At 35.2% G+C, this 15730-nt stretch overlaps 2 protein-coding genes across 7 annotated transcripts in view; both read right to left on the bottom strand.

Annotated features, from left to right (window-relative positions):
- The window catches only part of ehmt1b (euchromatic histone-lysine N-methyltransferase 1b), a 36004-nt gene extending 35098 nt beyond the window's left edge, over positions 1-906 (bottom strand). For all 6 annotated transcript variants that reach the window (XM_073824176.1, XM_073824183.1, XM_073824177.1 and 3 more), the window contains exon 1: positions 859-906. In XM_073824176.1, coding sequence (XP_073680277.1) covers positions 859-879 — 21 coding nt within the window. In that variant the 5' untranslated portion in view covers positions 880-906. The remainder of the gene's footprint in view (positions 1-858) is intronic.
- A 4525-nt stretch (positions 907-5431) lies between these two features.
- arrdc1b (arrestin domain containing 1b) overlaps positions 5432-15730 on the bottom strand; it is a 46575-nt gene continuing 36276 nt past the window's right edge. The window contains exons 4-8 of the mRNA XM_073824937.1: positions 14921-15075; positions 14662-14844; positions 14364-14540; positions 11526-11991; positions 5432-8972 (exon numbers count right to left, since the gene is read on the bottom strand). Coding sequence (XP_073681038.1) covers positions 8905-8972; positions 11526-11991; positions 14364-14540; positions 14662-14844; positions 14921-15075 — 1049 coding nt within the window. The 3' untranslated portion in view covers positions 5432-8904. The remainder of the gene's footprint in view (positions 8973-11525; positions 11992-14363; positions 14541-14661; positions 14845-14920; positions 15076-15730) is intronic.

The raw sequence follows: 15730 nt of genomic DNA, 5'->3' as shown, positions 1-15730 counted from the left end.
AGAATGGCCCCTGTCAAAAAAAATCCTATATAGGACTTTAATTGTAATTTCAATCATAATTTGGAACTAATTCTTTATATTTTACGTTTGAACCTTGAAGAAAATTTACATTAGAGTCTGTAAGATGTCAAAATTATTACAGAAATTCCAAAAGGATTCCCTTGGGAATTTTAACTAGGGACATAATAGTTCTCCAAAGACCACTCGCGTATTTAAAATCCTTTAACATGCAACCAATATAGCTTCAATTTAACCACACAACACTAATGTTGACAAGTGCTTTAGCACAAAGTAGCTCTTAGCTACAGCTTCCTGCATGAAGACGCTACAAACTACTGATATTCCTGAAATATTCCCAAACACAAGGAAAAGGCCGCTGTGTGCTTGGCTGAGGTATGAAGGGAAGCGTCTGTGGATGGTACAATAATATAACAATAATGCACTACCGCTGTATTTACAATAGCAACATAGCAGCATCTGAAGCCGGATAGTGCCCTGGAACCAGCATAACAACAATCACCTTGCCGTACACAAAGAGCACAGGGGAACTGTATTCAGGTTTCCAGGCAACAGCAGCAGCACTGCAAAAGGGGAGGCCGCCCCATTATTTCCCTTCACAAAGCTTTACGCACACTCGCTCGCACAAAAGCACCGAGTTTTCATCCTGAAACAGACCGTCAGGCGGGCTCTTTGAAAGAGCCGTGGCGGGACCTGACTAGGATAGCCGCTCAAACCTACAACCACCTGCTCAATATGCCTCAAACGGTCTGTCAATCAGTCATACAGTCAAACTGATCAAAACCGCATGTTTACACGGATAAACAAAGTTACAATGTATAATCGTTGCTCTGCTCTTACCTCAGTTTTCATTGAAGCCATGGCTCCTCACCCCGAGACCCCGCCCCCTTATGCTTACGTCACTGATTCAGTTTCTTTCAGCTATGTGGAGTTGTGAAGTTCGACTCATTTCTGAGAATCGGTTCTTTTGAACGATTTCAAAGAACATGTTCAAATACGCGGAATCGTGATTTTTTTAAGCCGTTAAGTAATTACGCCATCTACATGCACCAACAAGCTTTTTTTTTTTTTTGGAGTTGTGCGCATTTGGCTTGGTTTTGGTCAAAGTTGTGTTAAGAGATTCAGAAATTCATTGATTCATCGAATCAGAAAGCTGTAAAATCTTTTTAGATTTTAAAAATGTATTTGTTGTGTTTGTTTATTTATTTATTTATTTATTTATTTATTTATATAATTTAGGCTACCTCCTGGCTGTTTTTGTAGATCTTTAAAAAATAAAATCAGAAAGCTGTAAAATCTTTTTGTTTTTTTAGACCTTTGTGGTATTTATTTATTTATTTACTTATTTAATGTACCCCTGGCTGTATTTGTAAATCTTACAAAATAAAAAATAAAACAGAAATCTGTAGAAAATAAAAAAGAATTTATATATTTATTTAGCTTTTTGTTTTATTTATGTATTTATTTAATGTACCCCCTGGCTCTATTTGTAAATCTTTAAAAAATAAAACAGAAATCTGTTAAAAAAATTTTTTTTTGATTTATATATTTATTTAGCTTTTTGTTTTATTTATTTATTTATTTAATGTACCCCCTGGCTCTATTTGTAAATCTTAAAAAAATTAAATCAGAAAGCTGCAAAATCTTTTTTTATTATTATTATTTTTTTTAGACTTTTGTGGTATTTATTTATTTAATGTACCCCTGGCTGTATTTGTAAATCTTACAAAATAAAAAATAAAACAGAAATCTGTAAAAAAAAAAAAAAAAAAAAAAAATTGATTTATATATTTATTTAGCTTTTTGTTTTATTTATTCATTTATTTAATGTACCCCCTGGCTCTATTTGTAAATCTTAAAAAAATAAAATCAGAAAGCTGTAAAATCTTTTTTTATTATTAGTATTTTTTTTTTACTTTTTGTGGTATTTATTTATTTAATGTACCCCTGGCTGTATTTGTAAATCTTAAAAAATAAAACAGAAATCTGTAAAAAAAAAAGAAAAGAAAAAAAAAGTGATTTATTTATTTATTTAGCTGTTTGTTTTATAAATTTATTTATTTAATGTACCCCTGGCTCTATTTGTAAATCTTAAAAACCGGTTTCTGGTTTTTGGTCGCCTTCTTTTGGTGGATTGTTAAAACCACTAAATCCCAATGGAATATGTCGCAAAATACGCTACAGAAAAACATTTAAATGGTTTTATTGGTTAAAAGTTATGGTGGATGGTAGTGGTACTGAATGGTAGTGGAAACTATTACATTTTCTGTGATAGTTATTGTTTTTTTTTTAGCAGTGTTCACTGTTAGAATATGACGTTCATTACATCTCTTGGCTGAAAATATAAAAGGCCTATGTCTATTAAACTCATATTGCCAGTAAGTTTCTTTTAAAAAACTTCTGTTTTAGATTATTTTTTTCCTCCTCAGTCAAATAATCGGTTCACTTGTCCGAAAGAGAAGGTTTTCAGGTCAGCGAGTCAATTCGTAAACAAATTATTCACACCAGTTTTGTCAAATAGATCAAATGATTCATTGAAAAGATTCGATTCAATGATTGATTAGTTCTCGAATCGGACAGTGCTAACCTTTGCTCACAATAGAGAGCTTTGAACATAATTTTTTTGTACCACATCTATTTCTAATCAAGCCATTTTAAAACGAGTCAAGTTTAAGCTGGTCTCCCAGCTTGGTCGAGCTGAAAACTTCCTAAACCCCCTCTGACAACAGCCAACAGACCAACCAGACCACAAAACCAGTGCCGGCATTTACTTTAGCAGGGAAGTAAATTATTTCTGACCACCCATTAACATTTTCCATACACATTTCTTTCTGGTTTCATCACTGCATCTTCCCTTTCTCAGGCTTTCGGAGTGTCTACCATCCATGCCGAGTCCGACTACACACCAATGTCCATGTCCTTATGTGGCACTGTGATAATGATGGATTGGGATCAGTTTCTATGGCAACAGGAAAGAGGCAGCAGGCAGTGCTGGAGGTGTAGCTGGTCGCCTTGATCTTTTACCCCCTATTTCCTTCTGTTGCCATCCAGAAAACTGTCTGAGTGAGAATCACTAAAAAACAGGCAATCAATAGCCATCTGAATTATGTTCGTTTATTTAGGACTACAGAATGACACAATGTGATACAACAAATTGCTTCATAACCCTTACTAATGTGATTTTTATTTATAAATTAGGGAACATTTCTCTCTTTTTTAATCAATTATCCATCAACATATTAAAGGAAAAGTTCACCCAAAAGGAAAATTTGCAGATAATGTACTCACCCTCAAACCACCCAAGATATAGATGAGTTTGTTTACTAGAACAGATTTAGAAAAATGTAGGATTACATTGCTTGCTCACCAATGGATGGGAATGGGTGCCGTCAGAATAAGAGTCCAAACAGCTGACAAAAGCATCACGATAATCCGCAAGTAATTCATACCACTTCTTTCAATCAATTAATACAGTTTGAAGTGAAAAACTGTTTTTAATAAACAAATTCATCAAGACTTTTTTTTTTTTAAAACTTGCTTTCTTTAACCATTTCTTTTGGCTAAATTATGAGTAATTTCGAGCAAATTTTTAGGTGAACTATTCCTTTAAGAAAGTAAATTCTGATTTCACATTAAACTGAATATAGCTGCAAGCAGCGATTACCGGGGTTCAGTGCTTTACGGCATTTAAACACATATGAAAAAAACATTGCATAATATTCAGCAAGCCTATAACCACCTAAATCATTGATTTAAGAAAAAAAAAAACATGTTTGGTAAATCCAGATAATTTACCATAGAAATTCTGTGTTTCTGAATCCTTTTTTAACTGCTATAGCGCCAATTGTGACCTGATCTCCTTAAATCTTTGCATGCTTGGCATGTGCTCAGCAGGTTTTATGAAGTTTTGAGTTTTCATTTAGGCTTTATAGGCTTTCGGGTATATTTAGACCGGCCAACTTTCTAAACGACCCTGTTATAGCTTCCCAAAGGGTACATTTCAACATTTTTTGATAATTATTGACCTAGACAGTCCAAAGAATTGTACTGCAGTGTTTTTTTTACTGCAGTGAAAAACCTAGGACTAGGTGTGTGTGTGTGTGTGTGTGTGTGTGTGTGTGTGCACCTGGTATTCATCACGTTGTGGGGACCAAATGTCCCCACAAGGATAGGAATACCAGTAGATTTTGACCTTGTGGGGACATTTCTCAGGTCCCCATGAAGAAACAGGCTTATAAATCATGCACAATGAGTTTTTTTGAGGAAGTAAAAGTGTGCACAATCTCCTGTGAGGGCTAGGTTTAGGTGTAGGGCGATAGAAAGTACGGTTTGTACAGTATAAAAACCATTACGCCTATGGAATGTCCCCATAAAACATGTAAACCCAACGTGTGTGTGTGTGTGTGTGTGTGTGTGTGTGTGTGTGTGTGTGTGTGTGAAAAACTGTGCAATTTACAATAGTTTAAAAATGTGATATCGCCCCCCCAGTGGCTAATTTTGTTCAAATTTCTCACAGACCTATAGGACTGTGAGGCAAACAGGCCCACCAAGTTTCGTTCCAATTGCCCTCCATTAACTTTATCTAATAGGTGCTCAAATTTCATCGGCCAATGGTAGCCATGTTTTTTGAGATATGCAAATGTCCTTATAGGCACTTATGGTGCATTGGGCCAAGACCAAGACCAAATGATTGTTACAGCCGCTTTTATGATTTTTTCCCTCTTATAGCACCACCAAGTGGACAAGCTCTGCAACTTTTTTTTTCATGTAATCTCACCTATAGCTCTTACATATGTGTTGTAAGTTTGGTGAAGATATCTCATTCCGTTCCAAAGTTATAGCCATTTTAGTAAAGGCAGCCCTTCCGTTTTCTAACATTTTGGCGTCCCTTTGCGAAAAGTCGAAAGTTGAACTTTTTTTGGATAATTATTGATATTCACTCTCCAGAGAATCTTCCTGCACTGGTTTGGTTCTGATTAGGCGAAAAACCTAGGACTAGTTCACAAAAGTTTTTTTTTTAAATGCCCGAAAAGTGTGTTTTGTTGGACATGAGCCAAGGACTCAAGACACTCAAGTCTGCGACAAACGGTTTAGAAGTTATGAGCGATTTCGCACTTTTGATCGCTGTAGCACCCCCCGTTAGCCTGATTGGAGCAAGCCTTGGTGAGGTTGTAGACGGTGTGAGTACTACCATCCCTCCAAGTTTCAAGTCTCTACAACTTTCGGTTTGGTCTGCCCGATCAGTTTTATGTGGAGATTGCTGATCCTTGGCCATTCTAATAATTACAATAGGGTTTCAGCACTATGCGCTTGAATAATAAATGAACAAATAAATACTTTCATGCATTTCCATCACTTGTTATTGAGTAAATACGCATGAGTAATATTAAAATGAGAAATTCAAATGCACATCTTGGAGGGGAAAAATGAGAATTTAATGTTTTTATCTGCTGTACAAGTTTCATTCTGTCACATCTTTACACAGAACACTGACCCACAATCGTGCTACTTTATTTCAAAACCTGCTGGAAAATCCAGGGAAAGCAAAGTACCACACAATGATGAAAGGAAACTTGATAAAGCTGTTGAACCTTTGGTGAAAAGGAAAAGACAGAACATAGCACATGTAAATAAACAACGAATAAGTGTTGGTCCATACTGCAATGTCAGCATTTTGCACAATGCAATCATTTCTTTTTCCTCCTGTGCTAAACTAACTATCTACTATCCCTCATGACTCTTTCTGCCACCAACAGAAAGCCAAAGAGGCTCGAGGGCAAATGCAGAGAATAGTAAAGCGATGCAATGTCTTTTTTACGATTACAATGGGACTAGGGATGCATCAGATTCACTTAAGGCAAAATGTGATTAAAAATAGAGACAGCTGTTTAAGTCGGGGTTTTCTGTACTGGATTTGGATGACAAACAATAATAAATGTCAATTTGGATGTTCGTTTTATTGTTCAAATGTTCAAATATGCAGTGGCTGAGATGTTACCAGTGCTGCTCACAGTGAAGCATCTGAATTTAAGTTTAGCTGCACTGTTAGAAGTCACAGTGGCCTGCTGGTATACAATCAGCAAAGTCAAAAACTCTTGATATGAATATAAATGGGCCGTTCTATAAAATCTGTACCTTCTGCAGTTCAATAAGATGATTCAGAAGTATATTTTTGAAAGATTTTAAACATATGTTATATAATGTTTAACTGTTTATAGTTGCATTGATCCATTTCATGCTACAAATATCAGTTTTTTTTTATATAATTTCCGCAATCAATCAATTAATCACAATCAGACTGTCAATTTACCCTAATTTCCCCTACTGACAAAAAACTAAGATGATTGAAAAAAAAAGTGTACAGTGTTTTTCTGAGTTATCTTAAAGGGGGGAATATGATACAAACGGGGCGAACACATAACCCAGGCCCAATAAATCCCTTTTATGTCCAACAAAATCAAAAATATATAGACAGAGAACTTTTATGCCTATATTTTTTGTTTGTTTTCAAATCAAAATACACACCAGCCAGAAAATAAGTCTTCATAATGACAATAAAATAAAGCTACTGGATTTTTGTTAATTCTTTTTGAAGAAATGTACATATTGGCACATAAATGCATCAGTTTTTCACTATTTTTTTACATACTGAATGACCCACATGATTTCTTCTGTCAGCACTGTAAATGGTACATATAATCAGTACATACATTTTAAACAAACACTTAGGGACAGAGTAAAAACAGAGAATAATCACATAATTTAGTACTTAAAACATGTCTTCTAAATTTGCTTCATACAAAATCATACATGATATACGCTACCAGTCACAAAAAGATTTTTAATGTTTCTTTTTTTCAAGTAGTCTCTTCTGCTCACCATGCTTGAATTTATTTGATTCAAAGTACAGCAAAAACAGTTAAATTCTGAAATATTTTTACTATTTAAAATAACTGTTTTCTATTTGAATATATTTTAAAAAGTAATTTATTTCTGTAATCAAAGCTATATTTTCAATTTTCATGATTAGAAAGATCCAAAGGTCAGCATTTATCTGAAATAAAAAGCTTTCGTAACATTATACGCAATACCATTCAAAGCTTTTTATTTTAGTTTATTTTTTTCAGAAATTAATACTTCTATTTAGCAAGGATGCTTTGAACTGATCAAAAGTGATGATAAAGATATTATAATATAATGTTACAAAAGATTTCTCTGTTTTTCTGAACTTTCGATTCATCAAAGAAACCTGAAAATTCTACTCAGCTGTTTTTAACATAATAATAATAAATGTTTTTGAGCAGCAAATCAGAATATTAGAATGATTTCTGAAGGATCATGTCAATGGAGTTATGATGCAAAAATTGCTTTGAAATCACAGAAATAAATTACATTTTAAAATATATTCAAATAGAAAATTGTTATTTTAAATAGTAAAAATATTTTAAAATTGTACTGTTTTTGCTGTACTTTGAATCAAATAAATGCAGGCTTAGTGAGCAGAAGAGACTTCCTTTAAAAACATTAAAAATCCTACTGTTCAAAAACTTTTGACTGTTAAAGTAGATGGACTTCCTTTCCTGACTAAATCAAGTACTAAACTCGCAACACTGAACGAAAAATGGAAATTAATCATTTAGATTTTGGAGAAGGAACTGAGAAAGCATTCTCAAACACAGACACACACTCATATACAGATACACACATATAAAAGTGCCTTTTGTGCTTCAATTTTTCAATTTCTGCAACAGTTCAAGGGCCTGAACAAGTGTTTCAGAAAAACTGTTTACCATATTAAAGGACTGTACGCAACAATCCAAGTACAGCCTAAGGCCTCGCCGGAAAATCCATCGTAAATCTCCAATCGCTGTGGGCTGGGATGAGAAATATCAATGCATAAGACCAAACAAGTCACAAAGACATGTTTAGCATATCAGAAATTTCCGACATCTAACATATTACCAGCACTGATCTGGAGGGAAAACATTAAAAAGAAATCAGACTAAGAATGACAGTTCTTTGAAATACTTTAAAAATAACAACTCCAGGGTGAAGTGACGAACCCCAGAAAAGAACAAACTGATTATGTTGCTTTGTGTAAAATAAGGTAACAAAAATACAGAGTCTGGAGTCCGAAGTATCATTCGAAAATCTCTTGACAGCCTGTGAAAAGCAGTTTTCATTTAAAAATGATATGTAATACAGTATGTTGTTCCCTTAAGCATTCAAGGAACACAGGCTACCGTTTGGCCAAGTGATAATGACGTATGTGCCCAAGATGATTGACTACATTGGTATTCCGAAGCTGTATCCACACAGTGTCCATTTGGTGATGAGATGGATTTAAAAAAGTCTAATGAAAACTTCCATCAATCATGACCAATAAATAAAACTTGTTCTTTCCAGAGTAACTTTCTCTGTGGCCCAGTGTATTCGCCAAAAGCCATTCCTGCTGGCGTAAGCATGGAGTGCCTTCTAACTCATAATGGATCGTCACAACGAGATAGAATTCAAAATTTAGGGAGCTTGTTTTGTGATGAGCGTTGTATAAGGCCAGCCTTGGTTGAATGAAAAAGTCTTCTCGTGTAACTTTCGCTTTAAAACGTTACAGATGCTGGTATTCGTTTCACAAGAGCTCTGAGTTTGTCTCATCTTGGGCTTGCTCAAGAGTGCTACATCTTCTTAGGCACTGAAACATTCTCCCTGTACAGTTTCAGGGTTGTTTTCTCCAATAATCTGAGGGGATTAACTAAAAATTATATGTTTGAAACAGATTTGGTTTATGGAGAACAAGAGCCAGGGTTATGACCTGGCAGCAATGTCTGTACCGTCCACCAGGGGGCACCAGATGAATGGTATGAAGAAGATGCGAGGCCCCGAATGGGTCTACCTCATGCTGCTGTTGAAGCTGGAGTTGTTGCTACTGCAGCTTTCCTCATAAGTGGGAGGCGGCTCTGAAAATTAGAAAATGATAAACAAAGAAATTTAAATATATTTGCATTTAAAGAGATAGCTCACCCAAAAACGTCTGTCATTGCTCACCATCTTGTTGTTCTAAGACCTTCAGAACACAAATTAAGATATTTATTGATGAAATCCATTAGCTTTCTGACCAAGAACATCGACAAAATAGTCCATGTGGCATCAGTGGTTTAACCGTAAATTTATGAAGCTACGAGAATACTTTTTATGTGCAAAGAAACCACAAAATACTGACTAAGGGTCATAAAGATCTATTGGATTCTATCAAAAATATCTTAATTTGTGTTGTGAGGATGATTTTGGAATGACATGAGGGTGAATAATTCATGACAGAATTTTCATTTCTGGATGAAATATTCCTTTAATTTGAGTACATAATCTGTTATATACATTTTGTGACAGCCAGGGTCGTATCTAAATGGCAAACCTCTTTCATAAAAATACAAGATTCATATTTGCTGCTACTGAGGTTAGGGTTCTACTGACTAGTGGATTAGATATGCTACTACATGATCCTTTGGGTCAGAGTCAAATAGTTTAGATCATTTCATTTGTGCTTACTCTAGACATGGCGACAAGTTACAGCTTGTTGCATGCTCTTAAGTATTTGAGAGCTGTAACATTAACCTTAGTTGAAATGTATCCCCATATATAAAGTAATTATTACCAGAAGCCTCCAACCAGAAGTAACATCTCCGATTGGATTACAACAACTTGTTTCAGTTCAGTTTTACTGTAATGATGATGTTGACATTTATGCTTGATTACATTTTAAGAGAGAGTGCAATAAGCATAAATGGCTCTCAAGCAAACCATATCTGAACAATAGAACAAACAATAGAAATACAGACAGACAGACAGACAGATAAATGTCAAATTTTCTAGTTTGTTGTATTAATCTTAGATCTTGTAGTTGTATTTAAAGAGAACCACTGGTTTTAAGACTTGCTTGGCTTAATATGGCGTAAATTATGTCTCTTACTGAAATATGTAGTAGAAAATTATGATAGCGATTTGTTTATTTGTTTCTTTGTTTATTTTTGTTTTTATTGTTTGTATTTTGCTATAAAACTAATTCTAATTTGCAAATTACAAATTAATTCTTGTAGACTTTATTTTCAAAACATTTTGACTTTGTCATAATTTCGACTTTATTCTCGAAATATTCTGACTTTATTCTCAAAATATTTAAACTTTATTCTCACAATTTCGACTTTATTCTCGTAATTTTGACTTTATTCTCGAAATATTTAAACTTTATTCTTGTAATTTTCGACTTTATTCTCGAAATAATCTGACTTTATTGTAATTTCAACTTTATTGTCGAAATATTTCGACTTTATTCTCGTAATTTCGACCTTATTGACAAAATATTTCGACTTTATTCTCGGAATAATTTGACTTTATTCTCGTAATATTTCGACTTTACTGTAATTTCGACTTTATTCTCGAAATATTTCGACTTTATTGTAATTTCGACTTTATTCTCGAAATATTTAGACTTTATTCTCAAAATAATTTGACTTTATTCTTGCAATTTCGATTTTATTCTCGAAAATATTTTGACATTATTCTCTAAATATTTTGACTTTATTCTCGTAATTTTGACTTTTTAAAAATCTTTTGACTTTATTCTTGTAATTTCGACTTTATTCTCAAAATATTTTAACTTTATTCTCATAATTTAGAATTTATTCTCTAAATATTACGACTTTAATGTCGTATATTTATTTATATATTTTTTCTTTTTTAACATTTTACTAAAACGCTGTCATAGAAAACCATTATTTTAATTACTTAAAAAATGGTTGTACTTGGTGAGCTACCTGTTGCTATTTTCACCTCAACACAACTCGGAATAACCAACTTGGAAAATACAATACAATACAATACAATGCCACATTGTGCGTATTTTAGTTGTAATGTTCAGTCAAAGGGCAACAAGACAAACAATTGTCTTCAATGCTTCCCTAGCAATAAGAAGAGAAGATAAGAATGGGAAGATGGCAAAAATATTCCACTTTAGCCCTGATGCCTTTGAGGCTTTCAGTAGACAACAGCTACTGAAAGAGCTTACAAACAGCAGAGACAAGAAACGCAAGATGCCATCCTGGCAGGATGTAAACATGCCGTCGCTTCTCATGACGCCGCAGCCACTTAAGGAGTTTCTCAGCGCGGATTTCACTCGATACCCGGGGCTTTTAGACTCCTAGTGAGGAATTTCGATGATATGACATTAGTTTTTGTTAACTGTATCAGTATTTTATTTTACAAGTTTTGTTGTGACAGATAGCAATAGATAGCACCAGTAGCTCAAAAAGTTAAACCATTTAATGTAATCAGGATAATGACTTCCCCCCATAGTCCAAAATATGTATATAACTATGTGGTATTTGTGAATAATGCAAATTTTATTGGGTTTTCTACTACATATTTCAGTAAGAGATATAATTTACATCAAGATTTTTTGGAGAACCCTAGACATGACCCTGTACAGAGTACTAATTCTCAATTAAATCACTGACCATGTGGGTATTCCCAGGTGCTGTATTCAGGGGGCAGGATGAGAGGACAGGAAGTGGGCACTGGCGTTGCATTACTATCAGTAAAGAAAGGTATTGTGGCCCCTGTAGACAAACAGAACAAAGGAGCAGAGCCGTCTGAGGATTGGGCAGGCTGCGGTACGACTGGACCAGACGCTTGAGGGAATGCACTGGGAGACATGGAGAGAGGCACGCCGGACGGGTCTTGCTGAGAATGACTCTTGGTGGGGATCTCCTCACTGTCTACTCCTCCAGCACCCAGCTCTCCCTCCAGGTCGTCTTCTACAGGAGGTGCACTTGGGACTACGGCCGCAGAGCTGAGTCTTGGCATGGCAGGCATTGGAGCACCTTGAGCGATAGGGTGAGGAATGGAAGGAGTCAAGTTTACGGCGATGTTCCCAATGTAGATGGGTAATGTGACCACAGCTTCAGGAGATTTTAGAGAAACCTATGAGAAGGAGACAAATTCCAAGATGCACTTCAAGAAAAGGAACAGTTCAGGCAAAAATAAAAATGACATGTTTATGAGATTTATGAACAAATCATTCTTTTGAGTTGGATCTCTACAAAGAATCAGAAGAATCAGATGATTTTGTTCATGAATCAGACTGATTTGGTTAGTCAAAAATAAAACTAAGTCCAATCTTTTCTATGAACTGGTTGATCCAGGTACCAAAACAGCTTTGAAAGATTCATGTATCAGACTGAATCAGTTTTTTACTGAGTTTTTCACTGTGTTCAACTGTTTTTAAATGAATTGGCTGATCCTGTTCGCAAAACTACTCTGAATGATTCTTTCATTAAGAATTATTAAGACTGAGACTGATTTAGCTCTTGAATTCAACTCACTGAGTCAGATATTTTCAATGAATCAGATGATCCAGATCACAAAACTGTTCTGAATGATTCTTTCATAAGTTAGACTGGTTTGACTCTTTAAAGGAACACTCCACTTTTTTTGGAAATAGGCTCATTCTCCAACTCCCCCCGAGTTAATAAGTTGAGTTTTACCGTTTTGAAATCCATTCAGCCGTTCTCCTGTTCTGGCGATATCACTTTTAGCATAGTATAGCATAGATCATTGAATCCTATTAGACCAATAGCATCGCGTTCAAAAATGACCAACGAGTTTCAATATTTGTTGTATTTAAAACTTGACTCTTCTGTAGTTATATTGTGTACTAAGACCGGTGGAAATGCAAAGCTGCGAGTTTCTAGGCTGATAAGATTAGGAACTACACTCCCATTCCGGCGTAATAGTCAAGGAAGTTTGCTGCCGTAATATGGCCGAAGCAGACGGAGTATTATCAGAAATGAGTTCCCAACTAGTTTAGCATTTGCACATGTGCTGCGTGGTATTACTGCTCCTGCTTCGGCCATATTACGGCAGCAAACTTCCTTGACTATTACGCCGGAATGGGAGTGTAGTTCCTAATCTTATCGGCCTAGAAAATTGAAGCTTTGCATTTCCACCGGTCTTAGTACACGATATAACTACAGAAGAGTCAAGTTTTAAATAGGACAAATATCGAAACTCGTTGGTCATTTTTGAATGTGATGCTATTGGTCTAATAGGATTCAATGATCTATGCTAAGCTATGCTAAAAGTGATATCGCCAGAACAGGAGAAGGGCTGAATGGATTTCAAAACGGTAAAACTCAACTTATTAACTCGGGGGGGAGTTGGAGAATGAGCCTATTTCCAAAAAAAATGGAGTGTTCCTTTAAGCCAACTCAAGAAGTCAGATATTTTCAATGAACTGGTTGATCCAGGTCGCAAACGTTTTCTAAAAGATTATTTTATTAATCAGACAGATTCAGTTCTTGAATTCAACTCAATGAGTCCAGATATATTTTCAATGAATCAGTTGATCTAGTTCACAAAACTGTTCTGAATGATTCTTTGATGAGTTAGACTGATTTGGTACTTGAATTTAACACACTAGTCAGATATTTTCAATGAAGTGGTTGATCCAGGTCACAAAAGTGTTCTAAATCATTCTTTCATGAGTTAGACTGATTTGGTTCTTTAAGTCAACTCACTGAGTCAGATATTTTCAATGAAGCAGTTGATCCATTTTGCAAAACAGCTCTGAATGATTCTTTCTTAGGTTAGACTGATTCAGTTTTTTAATTTAACTAACCGAGTCTGATATTTTTAATGAACTGGTTGATCCAGGTCACAAAAGTGTTCTGAACGATTCTTTCATGAGTTAGTCTGACTTAGTTCTTGAATTAAACTCACTGAGTCAGATATTTTAAATGAATCAGTTTATCCAGTTCACAAAACTGCTTTGAAAGATTCTTTCATGAGTAACACTTGGTTTTAAAATCTGTTCACATAGTTTGTTGTTGCATTGGTAAATTCTGTTCAGAAAAATGCTTTAAATTATTATTTTTAATGAATCAGACTTATTCGGTTTTCAAAATCATTTCACTGAGTTTGATCTTTTCAATGCATTGGTCAATCCTTTAAGGTACGACATTTTCTTTGAATGTTTCCACATAGAGCAGAATGACTATAAAGCTCACTTGACTTGAATTCAACTCACTAAGTCAGATCTTTTCAATGAATTAGTTGATCTGGCTTACAAACTGGAATGATTCTTTACAGAATCAGATGGATTCAGTTCTCTATTTCAACTGACTGCGTCTCATATTTGAAATTTGTTTTAAAATTGGTTGATTCAGGTTAAAAAAAGTCTAAATGATTCATTTATGAATCAAACTGTTCCAAAAAAGGAGAAATTTTAGTAAGTAAATGACGACAGAAGGTTTTTACTTCATGTAATCCTAAGGCTAAGATTTCCTGTCCCATACCTGGATAAAATACTCAATATCTATGAGGCTGCAGCCAGTGAGGCCTGATTGAGGAAGAGGAGGGACGATGATCTGTTCTCTCCACTCTGCATGTTTGCCAGCCTTCACCCCGGCACCCTCGACCTCTGCTATGGGCCGCAGATCAAACATTGGCCGCTTTGTTTTATATGACACTCTCTGCACAGACATAAACAGTTATAATGAGTGGCATTATCTGAAATGTTATTTACCTATTGTAAGATGTTGTATTTTTATGAAAATAAACATCAACAGTCACTTTTTTTTATGTTCTTCTCACCTGAATAAGGCTGGCCATCACATAGCCGGTGTCTTTACCAGACTTGTTATGGATCTCAGTGGATAGTTTGATAACCTGTCCAGGAATGTATCCTCTTAGATCGCTGCAGGCCTTCAGCATGAGCGTGCCCGTTTTTACCAGGAGGTAGTTAAACTTTTTTGTTGTCACAGCACAGCTGGGTTGCTGGGAAAAGAAGAGTAGATATTAGAAACCGGAAAGCAAGTATAATTAAATTTAATATGTATTGTATGAGTTTTACCTCTATATCCGGCAACTCATTGAGGTTGAGCACATTGAGAAGGTAAAAAGGTCGCTGGGTCTTGTAGTCCTTTGAGAAACGTGGCGTGTCAATAAAAGCCCTAATTTTGTACAAAATCTTCCCGAACGGGCCTTCGAACGAGGTTGGAACAGATGCTACAATAAACACAAAGAATACGTTATTTTTGATTTGTCAAAGCTTTTCTATTCAAGCAACCTTATAAATTAATCACATCTTTGACAAAACAACAAGATCGTTCAAGGACCAGAATATTGGATGATGACAAAACAACATTAGTGCTCACAATCAATAAAATTAATCAATACAACTCTAAGCACTGTCATTCTGAACTGGTTTTAAAAGCAAAACACAAGCTGAAGCATCAGATGCTTTCAAAAATTAATAAATGATAGCAAACCACCAAAATAACTAGCTTCATCTCTCTGCGTTTGCATGCCTTTTGTCAAAATGCATTCCTGATTAATAGGCTGGAAAGTCCCTAGATTGATCTGATGCTTTGATTATAATCTTCAATAGCTGTTCATACAGTCTGCCAGCAGGGGGCACATCTAACAGGTCACTAATTAAGCAGTCAGGAATGTTGCTGCCATACCTTCCCTTTAATAGCTCATGATAGGACATGTGTTTGTACAGAACAGGGCGGGCCCATAATAAAAAGACTACATAGAGCTGTTGTTAGATCAAGGTAAAAATTAAACTCTTCTTCCAGCCTCTCATCACGCATCAGAGGCACTCAGCATAGTTTAACCTCACACCTGAGTGCTCTCCATCTACAGTGCACAACACAAT

This window comes from Garra rufa, chromosome 19 (assembly GCF_049309525.1).
Source record: "Garra rufa chromosome 19, GarRuf1.0, whole genome shotgun sequence".
In the NCBI taxonomy this organism is placed as follows: Eukaryota; Metazoa; Chordata; class Actinopteri; order Cypriniformes; family Cyprinidae; genus Garra; species Garra rufa.
The sequence above is the reverse complement of the archived record's forward strand: the minus strand, read 5'-3'. Positions and strand labels throughout refer to the sequence as shown.